Genomic DNA, 18286 nt, shown 5'->3' with positions numbered 1-18286 from the left:
GGCTTTATAGGTAATAAGCAAGATTTTAAAGTTAACGCGATGCTTTATAGGTAACCAGTGCAAGGTTGACAGAACCGGGCTAATATGTTCATACTTTTTTGTACGTGTAAGAACTCGGGCTGCCGCGTTTTGGACCAGTTGGAGTTTTTGTAATAAGCCTGCAGGGCAACCACCTAACAGTGCATTACAGTAATCTAGTCTTGATGTCATGAATGCATGAGTTAACTTCTCTGCATCTGACATTGACAGCATATGACGTAGTTTAGATATATTCTTAAGATGGAAAAATGCAATTTTACAGGTGTTGGCGATGTGACTCTCAAATGACAGATTACTATCGAATAGAATGCCAAGATTCTTTGCTGACGACGAGGGTTTTATGGAACATCCGTCAATAGTTAAGCAGTATTCTTGGTTGTTACTTATAGCAGTTTTCGGTCCAATAAGTAACACTTCTGTTTTGTCCGAGTTCAGTAATAAAACGTTGTTACTCATCCAGTTTTGGAACTGCTGTGTTTCATGAGGCTTCGAGGAAATATAAAGTTAAGTATCATCAGCATAACAGTGAAAGCTAACTCCATGTCGCTTTATTATATCTCCTAGAGGTAGCATGTATAATGCGAAGCGCAGAGGCCCTAAGACTGAGCCCTGTGGTACACCGTACTGGACTTGCGATTTGCATGACACCTCATTGTTTATTGCTACAAATTGAAAACGGTCGGATAAATAAGATTTAAACCATTTCAAAGCTATTCCTTTAATGCTGACGTAATTTTCGAGTCTATGTAGGAGTGTGCTGTGGTCAATGGTGTTGAATGCAGCACTAAGGTCTAGCAGCACCAATAACGAGATACAACCTTGGTCAGACGCCAATAGCAGATCATTTGTAACTCTGATCAAAGCAGTCTCTGTACTGTGACATGCTCTAAATCCAGACTGGAATTCTTCATTCATTCATTCTTCAACTCTTCAAATCTCATGTTTAAACATAACAGAGACATCAGAGCTTCAGACGCACTTGCTGTATGGTTGCAGTGTTGATGTTTAGGAGTGGACATTTTAGCTTGTGATGTCTGAGTGTGCGCTGTTATCTCTTCTGTGTGACGTCAGATTGTGTGAAACTATCACCTTTGATCAGTGTTAATTTTGACAGCAAATTTTGATTTAGTTTTAGTCATAGTCTTTTGATGAAAATGCAATTTAGTTTTAGTCACATTTTAGTCAACCCCATCATTTTAGTTTTAGTCTAGTTTTAGTCGAAGAAATATGAAAAACATTTTAGTCGAATAAATATACATTATATTTAGTCTACTAAAATCTAAATGGTTTAAATCATTTACTTGGTGTAATTAAATGTTCCATACAAAGATTCAATTGTTTCGACATAATTTACTTCACCTTAGAATGAAATAAAACCAGGTCATTACCTTTATTTTTCAGAAAATTCCAGTAACTAGATTTGCATTGTTGGAACACAGAATATTAGACCATGAACGACATGTTCCAGTTCATTCAATCCCATTTGACTCAATTGACCCGTTAAGTAGGGCGTATTCATTCAGTTCATTCAACCAATGAAACGATCTGACAGGGCTCACACTCAAAGGCTATTGGCTCATGGCATGCCTCTTTGAAGAAAGAGCTGCACTGTCTTTGCTTGATACAGCAATGAATGAGAAATAGCTTTCAAAAAGACATATTATATAAATTGTATTACATTTCTTTAGTCATGCAAACATGTTACATATTTGGTTCGAATGTACAGTTTGACTCACTTCATCACTTCTATAATCAGTAGAGGACAGCGCTGGTTTTCTTTTGGCTGACTTTATGTTGCATTTCATGTTATGCAGCAGCTCGTGTTAAGTTTACATAGGCATATAAAAACCTTTGTGCTGCCTTCGTAATGTGTTTCGGGGTGACTCGCCTGCAGTCGCGCTTCAAGTTTGCGACGTTTTCCCCGTGATCGTGAAGGAAAGTAAGACGCTTTGTAAACCGCGTGGAGACACAGAATACATGTCTATGCTTCCCCTTCTCCCAGAGACTTCTCTCTACCGTTTATATGAGATAAGCAGCACATGCGCACAAACTGATGTCCGCCAGGTGGGACAAGAATATTTTCATCTCGTTTTTATTAGTTGACAAAAATGTCAGTATATTTGTATTACAGTTTTCGTTATCATGAATTCATTTTTATTTAGTTATCGTCTCGTTTTCGTCAGTGAAAACATGTCGTTAACGAATACTTTTCATCATAGTTTTCGTCAACGAAATTAACACTGCCTTTGATTACATGAGGTGAGTCTGTGCAGTGGCTTCTGATTGGCCTTACGAATGGCTTTACTTTCTTAAGTACACTTTCGAAAACCGAAAGTGAAAGTAAAACGAGAGTGTGGAACGTCCATGTTAAAACATATTTAGCACAGAAAAAACATCACAGAACAGATATTCTCAGGTTGTTTTTAATACTACAATAGAATGCATATTAGCACAACATAGGTGTATCTACGTGAGAGTCATCAACCTATAGGCAGAATACAGATAATATAATAATTTGCAGCAGTTTACAGTCAAGCATGTTTCTGTTACAAAAAGAACCCACATCTGTACTTAAGAAACCCACATTGGACTACCAACAGTTATAAACCAGTCTCTCTCCTCCCATTTATTGCGAAACATTTGAAAGGGCAGTTTTCAACCAGGTGTCTTCCTACCTATCCCAGAAAATTCCTCTTCTGCTAGACCTATCTGCAGCGTTTGACACTGTCAATCACCAGATACTGCTAGCAACCCTGTTATCTCTAGGAATCTCAGGCTCTCCTCTCCGGCAGATCCTTCAGGGTGTCATGGAGGGGCTCACAGTCCACTGCTCACCACATGATCACTGGGGTCCCCTCAGGGATCAGTGCTCGGACCGCTGCTGTTTTCCATCTACACGACATCCTTGGGACCCATCATACAGGCACACGGCTTCTCGTATCACTGTTATGCTGACGACACCCAGATCTACATCTCGTTTCACCCAGACGATACCACTGTAGCAGCTCGCATTACAGCCTGCCTAGAAGACATCTCAGCGTGGATGAAAGAGCATCACCTCCAGCCGAACCCTGCCAAGACAGAACTACTTTTGTTTCCGACACACCCCACGGTGCAACACGATCTCACCATTCAACTTGGCAATACCACAATCACTCCTTCCACAACAGCCAGGAACCTCTGAGTCATATTTGATGAACAGCTGTCCTTCAATGATCACATTGCAAAGACAACGCGGTCATGCCAATATGCCTTATTCAACATTAGAAAGGTTAGAGCCTATCTCACCGAGCATGCGGCACAACTACTTGTCCAGGCCCTGGTAATCTCAAGGTTGGACTACTGTGATGCTCTCCTTGCTGGTCTTCCTGCAAAGGCTATCAAACCACTCCAGCTGGTTCAGAACGCAGCAGCATGTCTCGTCTTCCAGCAGCCCAAAAGGGCTCATGTGACACACTCCTTTTCATCTCTCTCCACTGGCTTCTGGTTGAAGCCTGTATCAGATTCAAGTAACTAATACTTGCCTACAGGACTATCACACCCTCCTACACCCCATCAAGAACCCTGCATTCAGCAAACGAGCGGCATCTTGTATTGCCTTCTCATAAGGGCAGTAAATCGCTTTCCTGCTCATTCTCATTCACAGTCCGGTCAACCACATCTCTCACAACATTCAAAAAACTACTTAAAACCCACCTCTTCTGTGAATACTTGACAGACAAATGAGAAAGAAAAAAAACCAATAACAATAACCCTCTCTCTTTCTCTCAAAAGGTATTGGTCTAGCTTTTGCTGAAACTATTAACTTTGTATTAGCATCTATTGTATTATTGCTCCTGTATGACATATCGCTTATTGCTCCCTGAACTCTCTGTAAGTCGCTTTGGATAAAAGCGTCTGCTAAATGACTAAATGTAAAATGTAAATGTAAAGAGAACATTCCATTAGCATAATCATTCTTCACAATGGGAAGTGTGAATGAACCTGTTATTGCCGAAATTTAACTGAGAAAACACATCGCAAAATCACAAAGCTGCTGTATTCCTTTAATTTTTTTACTTTTATTGTACAAAACCCATGTAACCCAGCCGTGGCCTAATGGTTAGAGAGTCAGACTCGTGACCAGAAGGTTGCCGGTTCAATTCCCAGGGTCGGCGGGTAACGACTGAGGTGCCCTTGAGCAAGGCACCAACCCCTACTTGCTCCCCGGGGCACTGCCCACTGCTCCGGGTGTATGTGTGTTCACCACTTGCTGTGCGTGTGTTCACTACTCTCTGGATGGGTTAAATGCAGAGGTCACACTTCGGGTATGGGTCACCATATCTGACTAATACTTCACTTCACTTCACATGGCTAATCTCTGGCCCATACTCCAGTACAGTAGGTGGCGGATATGCACCTCAAATGTATGTTACCACCCACCGTTAAAAAGGAAAATAAGAAGAATTATGTCACATGATCAAGTCAATATGGTGGATAACGGCCGATCGCATTCATACTACACCCATTCAGGCACACAGTACATACCCATTTAGCCCCCGTTAAGTACGTACTTACTGAAATTAAGTACCTACTCATTGAGTATGCCATTTCAGATGCAGCCTCTGTCCATTCCATTTCCTTCCATCACTAAGCAAGAATGAACTTGGGCCAGTCTTCTCCTGAATCGACAAAGGTGGAGTATACTGTACTTAGGAGTACCTTTAAGTACTGTACATGTTCAGCCTTCCTGACTCTCACTTGTTCCCCAACCTTGAAAGAAACAGGCTTCGCTCTTCTTTTCTTGTCTGTGTATTCTTTGCTTTTCCACTGTCTTTCCTTGACAGTGTCCCGTACTGCAGCACATTTGTCACTTTTCCCCAGCACAGGAAAAATGTCCAGTTTTGTTTTCATTTTGTGGTTGTGCAAAAGGTCAGATGGGGATACTCCAGTTGTAGAGTGAGGAGTTGCACGATCATTTTGCAAAAACTCTGCGACTGATGGTTTCCAGGCTTTGTGCGTTTGTTCTGCTGTTAAAATGCAGTATTTTAATACTCTGTTCCAGCGTTCGACTGCCCCATTGCTTTGAGGATGGTAGATGCTGGTACGTAGATATTTGGTTCCTCTTTCCCCTAGGAAATCAGAAAAAGCATAAGATAGAAACTGGGGCCTGTTGTCTGTGACAAGAAACAAACCTTCTCTTGCAAAAACAGAGCACAAAAATGAAGTAACAACCTCAGTTGAGACATGCGACGCGAATGCCACCTCTGGCCATTTACTGTAATAATCCACCAATGAAATAGCGAAACGACATCCTGATGCAGCATGTTCAAAAGGCCCTACGATGTCAAGACCTAGTTTCTGCCAAGGTCCATCCGGGAAGTCAACTGGCTGTAAAGGGGCAGGTGCTGTTTTTGCAGATTTATTGTTGAACTGGCATGTCAGACAGCTTGAGATCACAGATTGGACTAGCGAATCCATTTTTGGCCACCAGTACAATTCACAAAGTCTTTGTTTCGTTCTGACCAGTCCTTGGTGTGTTTGGTGAGCCAGATCACCTCACATTGTCAGTCCATTGTGCAATGACAGCTCATTACGGACTAAGAAGGATGGTGACAGGGCCGGATTGACATCCTTTCTGTTGTGTGGCCATCCCTTTAATATTTGTGTTCTAAACAAACTCCGCTCCGGACAGGACTCAGAAGCTGCTGTGAAGTCCTCCCTGGACAGCGAAGGTAGTCCTGAGAAGACAGCAGCAACCATTTCAGGTTCATCAATGTGCTCAACTGTGATCGGTAAGGGCATTTTCGATAAGCAATCTGCGGCCTGGTTTTGTGCTCCAGGGCGGTACACAATGTCATAGGAAAAATACAGCAACTGAGCTGACCACCTTGCCACTCTCATTCCAGCAAACCCAATTCCTTTTGTTTGCAGCAGCGTGGTTAATGCTTTGTGATCTGTTCGTAGCGTAAAGTGGTGTCCCCACAGGTTAGGCCTCCATTTCTCCACAGCAAACATGCAAGCAAAAGCCTCTTTTTCTACTGTGGAATATTTTCTTTCAGCCACAGTGAGTGTACACGAAGCAAAGGCAATAGTGCGTTCTACACCATTCTACATGTAATTGCGTCAACACCCCCCCTGAGGCCATAGTCAGATGTGTCAGTTGACACGATGGTTGGGAGAGAGTGGTTAAAGAGAGCGAGAACTGGGCTCTCCACCAGAACTGCTTTCAGTGAATTAAAGCATTTGTCTTCTTCTGCAGTCCATTCAAGCAATGTCTCAGTTGCATTCCTCACCGAAGCATGTAGCGGTTCCACCTCCGTTCTTTCCTCAGATTAATTTCCTTGTACAGTAAATTCCTCCCAAACTTTGTGACGGAGATGGAACCACTATGTGCTCTGGTGAGGAACGGGGCTGTGCACGCAACTGCTTCGTGTCTCTAGTTATTTCTCAGCAACAGCAGCAGCAGGTAGCACAGAAGAAATGTATTTGCCATACCGTTGTAGCTAATGCGGCAGCGTGCAGGTTATGGTCAATCAATTCAATGTAATTCAATGTCCCAGTGTGCTTTTTTAAGTATTAGTTACAGGCAAGATCGGAAATTAGTTGAGGCAAAGAAAAAATATACGCCCAAATTTATGATAAATGGGGAAGAAACCCCACATGCTCAATTTAATTAAATATATTACTGTAACTAACTGTCGCGACTGAAATTAAGTGTGAAAATGAATGAAAAAGTAAATTACAGCAGAACCACGATCACAGGAGCCGGCGGTAATGCTCCGCTACTGGCGATCCTGCCAAGCCGTCGTCCTGAAATGTGGGCGGAGAGGGAGGAAGAGCTCACGGGGAGCCCGGCTCCCAAACATTTCAAGGTTCAGCACTATGTTCCCCACTCCATTGCTGGCGAAATTTGCACTGTTCACAATGTCTTGAAATGTGTGTTATGTGCAATAAAAACCTATACACTGTCAAAGAAGAGCTTTTCCCCCCTGCAGACATATTTTGGCGCGTCTCGCCTCACCTCACAGTGAAGACAGTCTTCAGACTCTCGCAACTCCCCGCCGAGGATGTGGCCAGTAAACCAGGAGTTAGCTCAGGCTTCTCAGGAACAGACACAGCGGGTAACACCCCTCGCTCATTTCATAGAAATGAAATGCATTTCATGGTTTGCATTTCACGAGTACATTTACTTTGTCGCTGTTATTAATTCTGCTGCATCAGGTAAAGTGTACAAAATAGGTAATGGTTAATCACCATTAATTATTTGTATGTTACTGTGGTTAAACTCATAGTTTCCCCGAAATACACTAAATATCTTACGTCACTTTTCAAACCATGTTGCTTACTTTCTCCGATTCCGAATGTCTTGCGGTGCCCTCCAGAATGCCTTCAGATCATGATGCTTATCAAAAGCAGTTTTATCTGGCTTACCAAGATAAATTCATCAAATTTTTGATCACTTTTTAACACTAAATGTTTGTTTATGATGTTTTATTAATGATTCAATTACTTCCAATAGTTAATCAAAACCAGAAAACATTTATTATTTATTGTAGAAACAGAATGTTTTCTCACAAGGCTACATCTCTGATGTGAATCATATATTTAGAAGTATTGACATCCCATGAAAGTGCGCTTTAAAGAAAAGTGGATGCCTGTGAAGTATTCATTCACAACTTCAAATACCTAACTTTTAAATATTAAGAGTTAAAAAATGTTTGCAAACCATGAAAGTGTGCCTTAATATAGTGGATTGGTGTGAACCATTTATTAATGAGTTATGAACATTAGAAAACGCATTTCACTGCATGACGTACTATGTATGGTTTTGTGTCTCGGATCTGTCATGACCGGAGAGGTGTGACAACAAGGTGAAGAACCCAAGCGCAGGCCACAACGATGAAAGGGTAAACCAAGGGATTTATTTAATCACAAAATAAAACACCCACGATGGGGAAAAAACTAAACAAAGGCAAAAATACAATAAAACAAAGAACTCCCATGAGGGGGCAAGACAAACAAGGTTCAACTAATAAGAATAATATAAACCAACGGATAGCACACTTGACAGGCACAGGAATAAGGCAAAAGACTAACTCAAACAGCAATACTCCATGAGGTAGGGGCAGACAGGTAAGCACAAACGCACAAGAGTACAACGCACAAGCACAGGACAATGAACACGAGGGTATTATATAGGGAACACAAACGAGGGATGATAACACTAGGCAGGTGAGGGTAATGATACACGGCCGGGAAGTAATACAGGAAACAAGAGGGGCAGGGACAATGACGCGACACGAGAAAGCACATGGCATGTCGAAAGATAAACAACCCATGACTTTCTCACACTGAACACAAGGGATCTGTCATGATCCTGCCACAAGGCTAGAAAATCGTGGACAAAAAGTTAGGACCATGACTGTTTTGAATGTGATGAATAAACTTTGAACTTGAACTAGTAACCTGTAAGTGATCACTTGTGAACCATTTATTCATGAGTTATGAACGTTAGTAACCTGTGAAAATGCAACATTAATAAATGGTTCACACGAATCTACATATTAAGGCACACTTTCATGGTTTGCATCACTATTTGGCAGGTATTTCGTTAGAATCCCCCTTTTTATTTATGCAGTTATAGCTGCTTTATAATGCATTTGTAAATGACTTATTAACCATTAATGAACACATTTATAAATGCTTTATGAAGGGAACCTTAATGTAAAGTGTTACCAAAATTCCTTTCTGTAGTGTGTTTTTGGGCATTATTTCAATAGGATTCATCTGCCAGATAACACCCCACCAATAGAATCCATCACATACTGTACCAGTAGACATCAGTATAGTTTCCATTAAAACCAATACATTTTCTATTGTGTTTTGGTAAGGATTCTATAGTTTTTTCGGGATGTCTTAATTTTGACAAGTTGGCATATTAATTCTAGGGGAAACATCGACCTTTAATGGGAGGTAAATTTCTGAAAGTTTTTTATACTGTCAAGTTGCATGGTTTGGGAAAATCTAAGTTAAATGTCCAAATCAATTCTCTACAGTATATAGCATTAAATATTTTTTCATGACTGTTAGCACTTCCATCTACAGTATATAATACAGCATAAAATTTTAACCAAATTTAACACAAATTCAACATGATTACCCTCTTGATTCTTACTGTTTTTTTCTTCAGTAAAATAGAAGTTAACAATATTAGTTTTCAATTATATAGTATTTTATATCTCTCTATTTTGGTTTGAATTTATATTTAATAAATCATTATGGCACCTGTTTAGACACTGTAAAATTCACTTGTTAATGTATACGTTGCAGTAATAATAGTATTTTATTTTATTTTGAAGTGCCCTTTTTTGGTCCTTCAGCCCCTGCCCTAGCAGAGGTCTTTGCACGATTGCAACAGAACTGTATTATTTTATCTTGTATTTTCACTGACTTAACCATGGCTATTTCACTGCATTACATTCTCCTTCTCTTCCTTCCCTTCCCCGGCACACTTGTCCTCTCGCGCCCTCTAGTTTAACAACACAGAACACAACAACCTTTACTTTCCCTTTGCTCCTCCTCTTGCACTTCCTCTCTGTACTACTTCCTTCATTTCTCCCATCAGTGCATTTTGCGAAGAACCCGTGGTCCTATTATCCTATTTAGAATTTGATTGGTGGCTGATTAGTCTTGCTATATGTTTATACATTCATACATTATTTGAGGTGACACTGTTGCAGTGTAAGTTAATTGTATTGTTTTTCTATTTTCTGTATGAGAACGAGCAGTTTGCACAAAACCAGGACATTTCTCCAGAGTCAAGAGTAATTTATTTGTCATTTACACACTACCACTGAATACCTGTGACGAGGCTCAAACTTACACTAATATTAAAGAACTATGCACAATTTAGTGTACAATACAACATTTTACATAACACATGTTTCTGTTGAGCAGAAAACATTATGATTTATATTTTATTTGATCATTTTTGAAAACAGAAAAGATCTTAATAATTTTTGAGAATGAATTAATGGTTTGGGGAAATTGGGCAAACAGAATATAGCATGATAAACTAAGCAGAAAAGGGTAAACGGCTTTAAAACAGCTTTTAACACAATTTTTGAAAATTCCCCCAGAGTAAAATAGCCCTGGAAATCAGTTATTATACATTAAATATTCTAAGTAAGCTAATAACTTTTGTGAACTGAGGTTTTGTTTCTGAAGCTCGATCAATTGGTAAAGCACAAGGTACAAAGGTAGCCTACTGGTGTAACACTACACATAAGGGGAAGAACGATGCCACAACAGGAGACGGTGCAAAGGGTATATTTAATCCAAAAACCAAAAATCCAAAAGAGTAAATCCAAAAAGGGTAACAGGCACAAAAAGGGAATCCACAAAAAGGTATAATCCAACTGGTAAGAAACATGCAACAAGGAGAACCGGAAACACAGGAGGGTCGGAACTAGACAGTAACGGAAATAACAACTAGATCTGACACTGGGGAATACACAGGGCAGGGTACATATAGTGTCCAAGTAATGTGAATCAGGTGCGGGTGCAAGGGATGATGGGAATTGGAGTTTGTGAGTGTCAATAGTCCGGTGAGAGTGAACGGGTGATTCTGGGAGGCGGAGTTGCTGGAGGAGGTGTGGCTGATCGCTGAGGAGAGCTTGTTATAACTGGGTTAATGCACATACATACTAGAATTTCAAAATCAAGTGCAGGTGGTAGATCCTTTTCCTATCTAGCACCTAAACTTTGGAATAGTCTTCCCTGCACTGTCCGGGAGGCAGACACACTCTGTCAGTTTAAATCTAGACTAAAGACGCATCTTTTTAATCTTGCATACACTACTCTTCCATAATATAAATCTTTAGAGGGTTTAGGCTGCATTAGTTAGATCAACCGGAACCAAAAACACAACTGATGTACTTGTTGCATCAAAGAGTACAGAACAGTACTCTACTCTCAGCCAGTCTTGTCTCATTGTTCCAAGGTTACCACAGCGAGCAGGATGCAGTTCATGGCCTGACCTGATGGTAGAGCGGAGAATGGGAAGTGGGGACCTGACAAGAGCTGAGATGATAAGAACGTCAACTCAACTCAACTTTATTTATATAGCGTTTTACTTTTTACATTTTCATTGTTACAAAGCAGCTGTACTAATGAGACACATTGACTACAAGCAAAACAATCAAAGTTGTACCTGCAAAAACAAGAAAAGGTTGAAAACACAGAAGACAGACACACCCACACACAAAACACTCCACACACACAACACGCACATGCACCAACACACACAGACACAGAGACACACACACACACACACACACGTACGTACACAGACAAGTACGCACACACACACACGCTCAGTGAGAGCACACATTTAGGATAAAGGAGAGAGAAGCACACACCACGCACAGCACCACACACACACACAAACAGTACGACACAGACAGTATCACACACACACACGCCAGTGAGAGCACACATTTAGATAAAGGAGAGAGAAGCACAGGTCAAATATAACAGATATAAATTCCTATATGCAATATTAATTAAGTAAAACTTTAAGATTCTAAAGCAGCCCCCCTCGGTCACGGCTCTTGTCAGGTCCCCACTTCCCATTCTCCGCTCTACCATCAGGTCAGGCCATGAACTGCATCCTGCTCGCTGTGGTAACCTTGGAACAATGAGACAAGACTGGCTGAGAGTAGAGTACTGTTCTGCTACTCTTTGATGCAACAAGTACATCAGTTGTGTTTTTGGTTCCGGTTGATCTAACTAATGCAGCCTAAACCCTCAGAGGATTTATATTATGGAAGAGTAGTGTATGCAAGATTAAAAAGATGCGTCTTTAGTCTAGATTTAAACTGACAGAGTGTGTCTGCCTCCCGGACAGTGCAGGGAAGACTATTCCAAAGTTTAGGCGCTAGATAGGAAAAGGATCTACCACCTGCACTTGATTTTGAAATTCTAGGTATTACCAACTGACAGGACGCCTGAGAGCGTAATGCACGTGAAGGACTGTAATACAAAAGGAGTTCATTCAAGTACTGAGGAGCTAAACCATGTAAGGCTTTATAGGTAATAAGCAAGATTTTAAAGTTAACGCGATGCTTTATAGGTAACCAGTGCAAGGTTGACAGAACCGGGCTAATATGTTCATACTTTTTTGTACGTGTAAGAACTCGAGCTGCCGCGTTTTGGACCAATTGGAGTTTTTGTAATAAGCCTGCAGGGCAACCACCTAACAGTGCATTACAGTAATCTAGTCTTGATGTCATGAATGCATGAATTAACTTCTCTGCATCTGACGATTGACAGCATATGACGTAGTTTAGATATATTCTTAAAATGGAAAAACGCAATTTTACAGGTGTTGGCGACGTGGCTCTCAAATGACAGATTACTATCGAATAGAACGCCAAGATTCTTTGCTGACGACGAGGGTTTTATGGAACATCCGTCAATAGTTAAACAGTATTCTTGGTTGTTACTTATAGCAGTTTTCGGTCCAATAAGTAACACTTCCGTTTTGTCCGAGTTCAGTAATAAAAAGTTGTTACTCATCCAGTTTTTTATATTCGACTATGCATTCCATTATTCGATGGAACTGCTGTGTTTCATGAGGCTTCGAAGAAATATAAAGTTGAGTATCATCAGCATAACAGTGAAAGCTAACTCCGTGTCGCTTTATTATATCTCCTAGAGGTAGCATGTATAATGCGNTGTTTTATAATAGAGGGCATGTAATGCGAAACAAGGCCTAAGACTGAGCCCTGTGGTACACCGTACTGGACTTGCGATATAGAGCTGGATAAAGAAGGACGCGGTCTCTTGACATGTCTTCACCACAAAACTTCAAATGCTATTAGATTATTAATGATAATCTTAAACTATAATTTAATTTTATTATTAAGTTTATTTATTTTATTTAGCCTTGTGTGCAAGTTCTCTGGAGCTTGTGCAGAGGCAGCAGCTTTTGCCAGAGGGGAACTGGAATCCCCTGGTTGGGCCTGGGTTCTCCTGAGGTTTTTTTTCTCGATTAGAGTTTTGGGTTCCTCGCCACCGTTTGCATACTGTTTTTGCACTATCTGCCTGACCGGGGGGGCTGCTTTAGAATCTTAAAGTTTTACTTAATTAATATTGCATATGGAATGTATTATCTGTTATATTTGACCTGTGCTTCTCTCTCCTTTATCCTAAATGTGTGCTCTCACTGAGCGTGTGTGTGTGTGCGTACTTGTCTGTGTACGTACGTGTGTGTGTGTGTGTCTCTGTGTCTGTGTGTGTTGGTGCGTGTGCGTGTTGTGTGTGTGGAGTGTTTTGTGTGTGGGTGTGTCTGTCTTCTGTGTTTTCAACCTTTTCTTGTTTTTGCAGGTACAACTTTGATTGTTTTGCTTGTAGTCAATGTGTCTCATGTACAGCTGCTTTGTAACAATGAAAATTGTAAAAGCGCTATATAAATAAAGTTGAGTTGAGTTGAGTATTGTTGCTTCAGTTAGAAGTGTCTGAAATGCATTCATGTAATTGTAATTATTACAATTAACTTTAACCTTGATACATGATATATACAAATACTCGTTCTCTATGAGACTATCTTTATCTTTTCATATCCAGCTTTTCCCCTTTGTACAAAATTAAGCTTATTATCTACAATCTCTAAGTCTTTGTTATGACTGTTGCGTATTAACAATAACACAATGCGTAAATCAACATTATACTGTGCTTCACTACATCACTAGATACATCCGCTGCATGCTGTCCAGTGTCTCGCAGCAAAACTCTGATTTCGTCTTGGTTCACCAAACTTGATGGAATACACAGAAGCAAACTTGTGGAAAAGATGTGTTAAACCCACCAACCAGCAATTTCAACATCGTGGTGAGACAAAATAATACTTAATCTTCTCATATAAATCCAGCTTTTTCCTTGCCCAAAACTGAAAGTGTTGTCTAAAATAATAGTTGCTGACTGCTGAATTAATGACTGCNTGTTATGACTGTTGCGTATTAACAATAACACAATGCGTAAATCAACATTATACTGTGCTTCACTACATCACTAGATACATCCGCTGCATGCTGTCCAGTGTCTCGCAGCAAAACTCTGATTTCGTCTTGGTTCACCAAACTTGATGGAATACACAGAAGCAAACTTGTGGAAAAGATGTGTTAAACACAACAACCAGCAATTTCAACATCGTGGTGAGACAAAATAATACTTAATCTTCTCATATAAATCCAACTTTTTCCTTGCCCAAAACTGAAAGTGTTGTCTAAAATAATAGTTGCTGACTGCTGAATTAATGAATGCTGCAAATTAGCACATAAAACAACATTATCTTGTGCTTCCTTAAACAGTGTAATGCATCTGCTGCTTTGCCACGTATATTAAACCCTGGACAGCTCGAAAGATGCCAACAACATTCATATTTGTGATATAAATATTTATATGAAATGTGTTAGGTTGCACAGAAGAAAGTTCAGTCTAGGACCTGCCCTAGAATGTTTCCTGTAATAGGGATGTAACAATATCAAAATCTCACTGTACGATAATACCTTGGTATGAAGTTCGGTACAATATTTATTGCAATATTTAAAATGACAAAAGACGACTTGGAAACCTGCCATAAGCATCCTCTTTACTTTTATCCTCTAATCATAACTGTTGCTTAGAGGTACGAGTTACAGTATGAGATAGGTCAAATGACCTAAAAATCCCTTTAATAAAATAAAATAATTGCACCAGATAGACCTTGATAAAGGTAACATCTATTAATTTTTCTAACATCCTCTTTGTTTGGCCCGGAAGACCGTCATGTGACCACTATAATATTGAGAAGATTTTGCTATTGCAATAACACGATATCAATAATTTTGTTACATCCCTACTGTTTAATGAGAGAAATTAAATGTACTTTAAGAATCCGTACTGTAATAGCAGCAGAGGACTTTTATTCTCTTTATTCAAGGAACAGAAGGACAACCGAAGACGTCGCATGGTGTTCTTTGATTGGCCAATCAGTGGAAGGGGACATTTTATACCTCCCACATGTAGAAAAACGAGTATTCAAGCTGTTTATTAATTTTTTACGAAAAATTATAAACGTATATAAAGTGATGGATATTTTAGCAATTAAAAGATTTTGTGTTTGACTGAGGAAAGGAAATCACATACATCTGGGAGACCATGAGGTTGAGAAAGCAATGAGAGAATTTTCACTTTGGGGAGTACTATTTCTTTAACTATAAACGAAGACACGACAGTAAAGTTTTTTTGTCTCTTCGTCTACAATTGTCTAATTTCAAATATTTCAAAATGCAAGATCAAAACATTTTGTTTTTTAATTGTGAAAAATAACATTTCAGTCAAGCGACCCTAAACATCTGACCAGTAGTGTATGTTTTTATTTGACACACATAATCATCTTAAAGAAAGCTACTAAGCTACCAACACTGTTTGACAAATTATTGTTTACAAAATTTAAAAAGCAGAGATTAATATTAGTTTAAACTGGGAGAAAAGAACACAACACATATGAAGTGCACATGAGGTGTAATAGACAAATAAATCATAACACAACCTCACAAAGATATGTCCAACCACTCTTAAAGAAATGATTAAAGATGAACGCCAAAGAGTGAAGTTTGGCACAGTTGATGACATGGAAAGAGGAGCTGACTGATTCTGCTGGAATGCAGACAAAATAGGAATGGAAAGACCCAACTCATCGTTGTATACTTTATTATGTATTTAATGTTTGAGGCAGGTTGGTGCTATTTTTTGCCAAATCTTTGCGGCACAGCCATGCTCCAGATCTGACCGGGAACTGTCTCCCAGTCCCGAGACTGTATCCACTCTGTCTCTGCTGACAGACCGCTCCAAGCACCACGACCAAACCTGAGCATAAAAGGAATAACAACATTGATTTAACAAAATCAAATGTCATTTTGTTTCATTTAATATTTTCACATAATCTGTGTAAATAATCTGAATAAAGAAGTGGATCATTGTCTGCTGTCTCCTCAGTATACTGAGCATCACAGACATTGGACTCCACTGGTTCCAGCAAAGGCATATTGCTTTATGTTTTCGGTTACTGTGAAGCTAACTTGGGCCTTACACTATGCTCTTGGTTTGTATACACACCGTTGAGGCTGGTGAAGCACTGAAGGGTTGCGTTCGTATCTCTGGGAACCATGCAGAAAAGCTTGCAGCACTTCTAACAGAAGACGATCCTCCAATAAATGTTCCATCTGCCCTTCAGTGACCTGTTACACAGATTTTCTGGTTGACTTCATAGTCTTTTAGGATTGAAAAAGGTGCTGTATATATCGGTTGATACACTCAAACAAAACCACATTAAAAATATCTTTTAAAAGATCTATTCAACCGAAATATCAATTCATGTGGATAAAAATGCACACCATTGGCCTCAGAACCTAGTATTGGTCTCTACCATAGCTAAACTTCTTGTAAGCTCCACAAAAAAGCCAACAATAATAATGGGTATTTCTTCTTTCTTTTGCAATTTTTTAAAAAGAAATACAAATACACAAAAAGCAAGTTGTTTCTTACCACTGGCCCCCGACTTTCTACTATGTTGTCATCTGAGTCCTCATGAGATTCCAGAATGTGTTTGCTCTTCTCTAGAAGTGCTTCTTTTGGGATGGAATGGCTCATATCAGTCATCACCAGCAACACACCCAGTAACGTGAACCACACACCTGAATCCATTACTTACAAACAGTCAGAAACCAGAGTATTGGCAAAAGAAATTTCTGCTGCTGTGTCTCTTGCACAACCTTTCAAATGGCCCTTGTGAGGTTCTTTTTATATAGTCATCAGCGTATAACCCCAGAGACAGACATGAGTGATGAACGTTTATAGGGTCGATGAGTGGACGAGTCCAGTCTGTGTTGCTGGGGATTTGGTAATGGCTGATTTATGAATCCTACAAGAGCCCATGAAGGCACATTAACACAGTTACTCCTAATAACAGATGCACAAACATTATTTTAAATAGCGTACTAATGACAGGTGTGACAAATACGCACTTAACCCAGACAACTTATGTGAAGTGAAAGTGAAGTGAAAGTGACCTATTAGTCACATATGGTGACCCATACCCGAACTCTGTGTGACCTCTGCTTTTAACCCATCCAGAGAGTAGTGAACACACGCACAGCAAGTGGTGAACACACGTACACCCGGAGCAGTGGGCAGCCATCACTGCAGCGCCCGGGTAAGGTGCCTTGCTCAAGGGCACCTCAGTCATTACCCGCCGGTCATTAATCGAACCGGCAACTTCTGGTCACAAGTCCGACTCTCTAACCATTAGGCCACGACTACCCCTTAACAATGCAGCACGTAAAAATTAATTTATGTGCAAGGCAAATACAAACTTAAACTACACATACACAGTATGTACGCTATTAGTGCTCAGTGCGACAAAAGGCAATAAAACGCATTTGAACCATTTATAATTTTACATTTTGTCCATACTGGATGTGGCGCGACAATCCCATTAGAACAAGCCCTGTGTCGTGTCGCGTCGCGTCCCATGTAGACACGGTGTAAATTTACAAAACCACTCCTTTTTGAGTCCATGACAATGAACTTGCTTGGTTTGTAGCGATTGTGTGTTAGACAGAATATTTTTAAGAGGCAGTTCTACAGAGTTCAAGGGATGCTTTTCAATAGGATTTAGTGTGTACATAAAATGCTAAAGTGTATTCTGCCAGCCACTACTGAGGCTACAACACATAAGCAGGCTAGTGTCAAACAGAACACGCGTGAACTCATGTGTTACTCTTCAGACACATCCTCTCTTTTAGTGCTCACCAGTGGATGAAAGCCAACCACACATTTACTCTGTTTTTACTTCATAGCTTTATGTGACGTTTCGCCTCAGTATATCTGTGTTTTTCCTGATGCTGTGTCAGTCAAATTTACAGTTGTTTTCAAAGTCTGCTTTCTGCGTTTGGGTTTTGTCCAGAAAGCATGACATTTTGCCTTTTTAATAGAACTTCAACACACAAACACATTACACTCTAACTGTGAAACAAAACACTGTCCACAAACATGTCTATACAATCTGTATCCATCTGTGAGCACATAATAGACACAGACATTAAAGGAATAGTTCACCCAAAAATGATCCCCACTGACTTGACTATAGTAATTTTATTCCTACTATTGAAAGGAATTTTTTTGGGATTAAATAATTCTTTACAACATAGCAATGATATTG

General features: G+C 39.9%; 1 protein-coding gene across 1 annotated transcript; it reads right to left on the bottom strand.

Annotated features, from left to right (window-relative positions):
- Nucleotides 1–15297: 15297 nt before the first annotated feature.
- npffl (neuropeptide FF-amide peptide precursor like) lies at nt 15298–16835 on the bottom strand. The gene is made up of 3 exons (XM_057328164.1): nt 16612–16835; nt 16183–16304; nt 15298–15933 (listed from the first exon to the last, which is right to left on the bottom strand). The coding sequence occupies exons 1-3, from the start codon at nt 16768–16770 to the stop codon at nt 15810–15812; spliced, it is 405 nt and encodes a 134-aa protein (XP_057184147.1). The 5' UTR covers nt 16771–16835; the 3' UTR covers nt 15298–15809.
- Between the last annotated feature and the right edge of the window lie 1451 nt (nt 16836–18286).

Source organism: Triplophysa rosa, unplaced genomic scaffold, assembly GCF_024868665.1.
Source record: "Triplophysa rosa unplaced genomic scaffold, Trosa_1v2 scaffold389_ERROPOS76067, whole genome shotgun sequence".
NCBI classification, from domain to species: domain Eukaryota; kingdom Metazoa; phylum Chordata; class Actinopteri; order Cypriniformes; family Nemacheilidae; genus Triplophysa; species Triplophysa rosa.
Note: the sequence above shows the minus strand (reverse complement) of the source record. Positions and strands in the feature narration are given on the sequence as shown.

What these genes read in the sequence shown, in the direction of transcription:
- npffl (XM_057328164.1), bottom strand. Translation starts at nt 16,770, where the DNA reads ATGGATTCAGGTGTGTGGTTCACGTTACTGGGTGTGTTGCTGGTGATG. An exon ending in TAGAAAGTCGGGGGCCAGTG is followed by an intron (nt 16,305 to 16,611) that starts GTAAGAAACAAC and finishes TCTGTGTAACAG; the next exon opens with GTCACTGAAGGGCAGATGGA. An exon ending in GTGCTTCACCAGCCTCAACG is followed by an intron (nt 15,934 to 16,182) that starts GTGTGTATACAA and finishes TTTTATGCTCAG; the next exon opens with GTTTGGTCGTGGTGCTTGGA.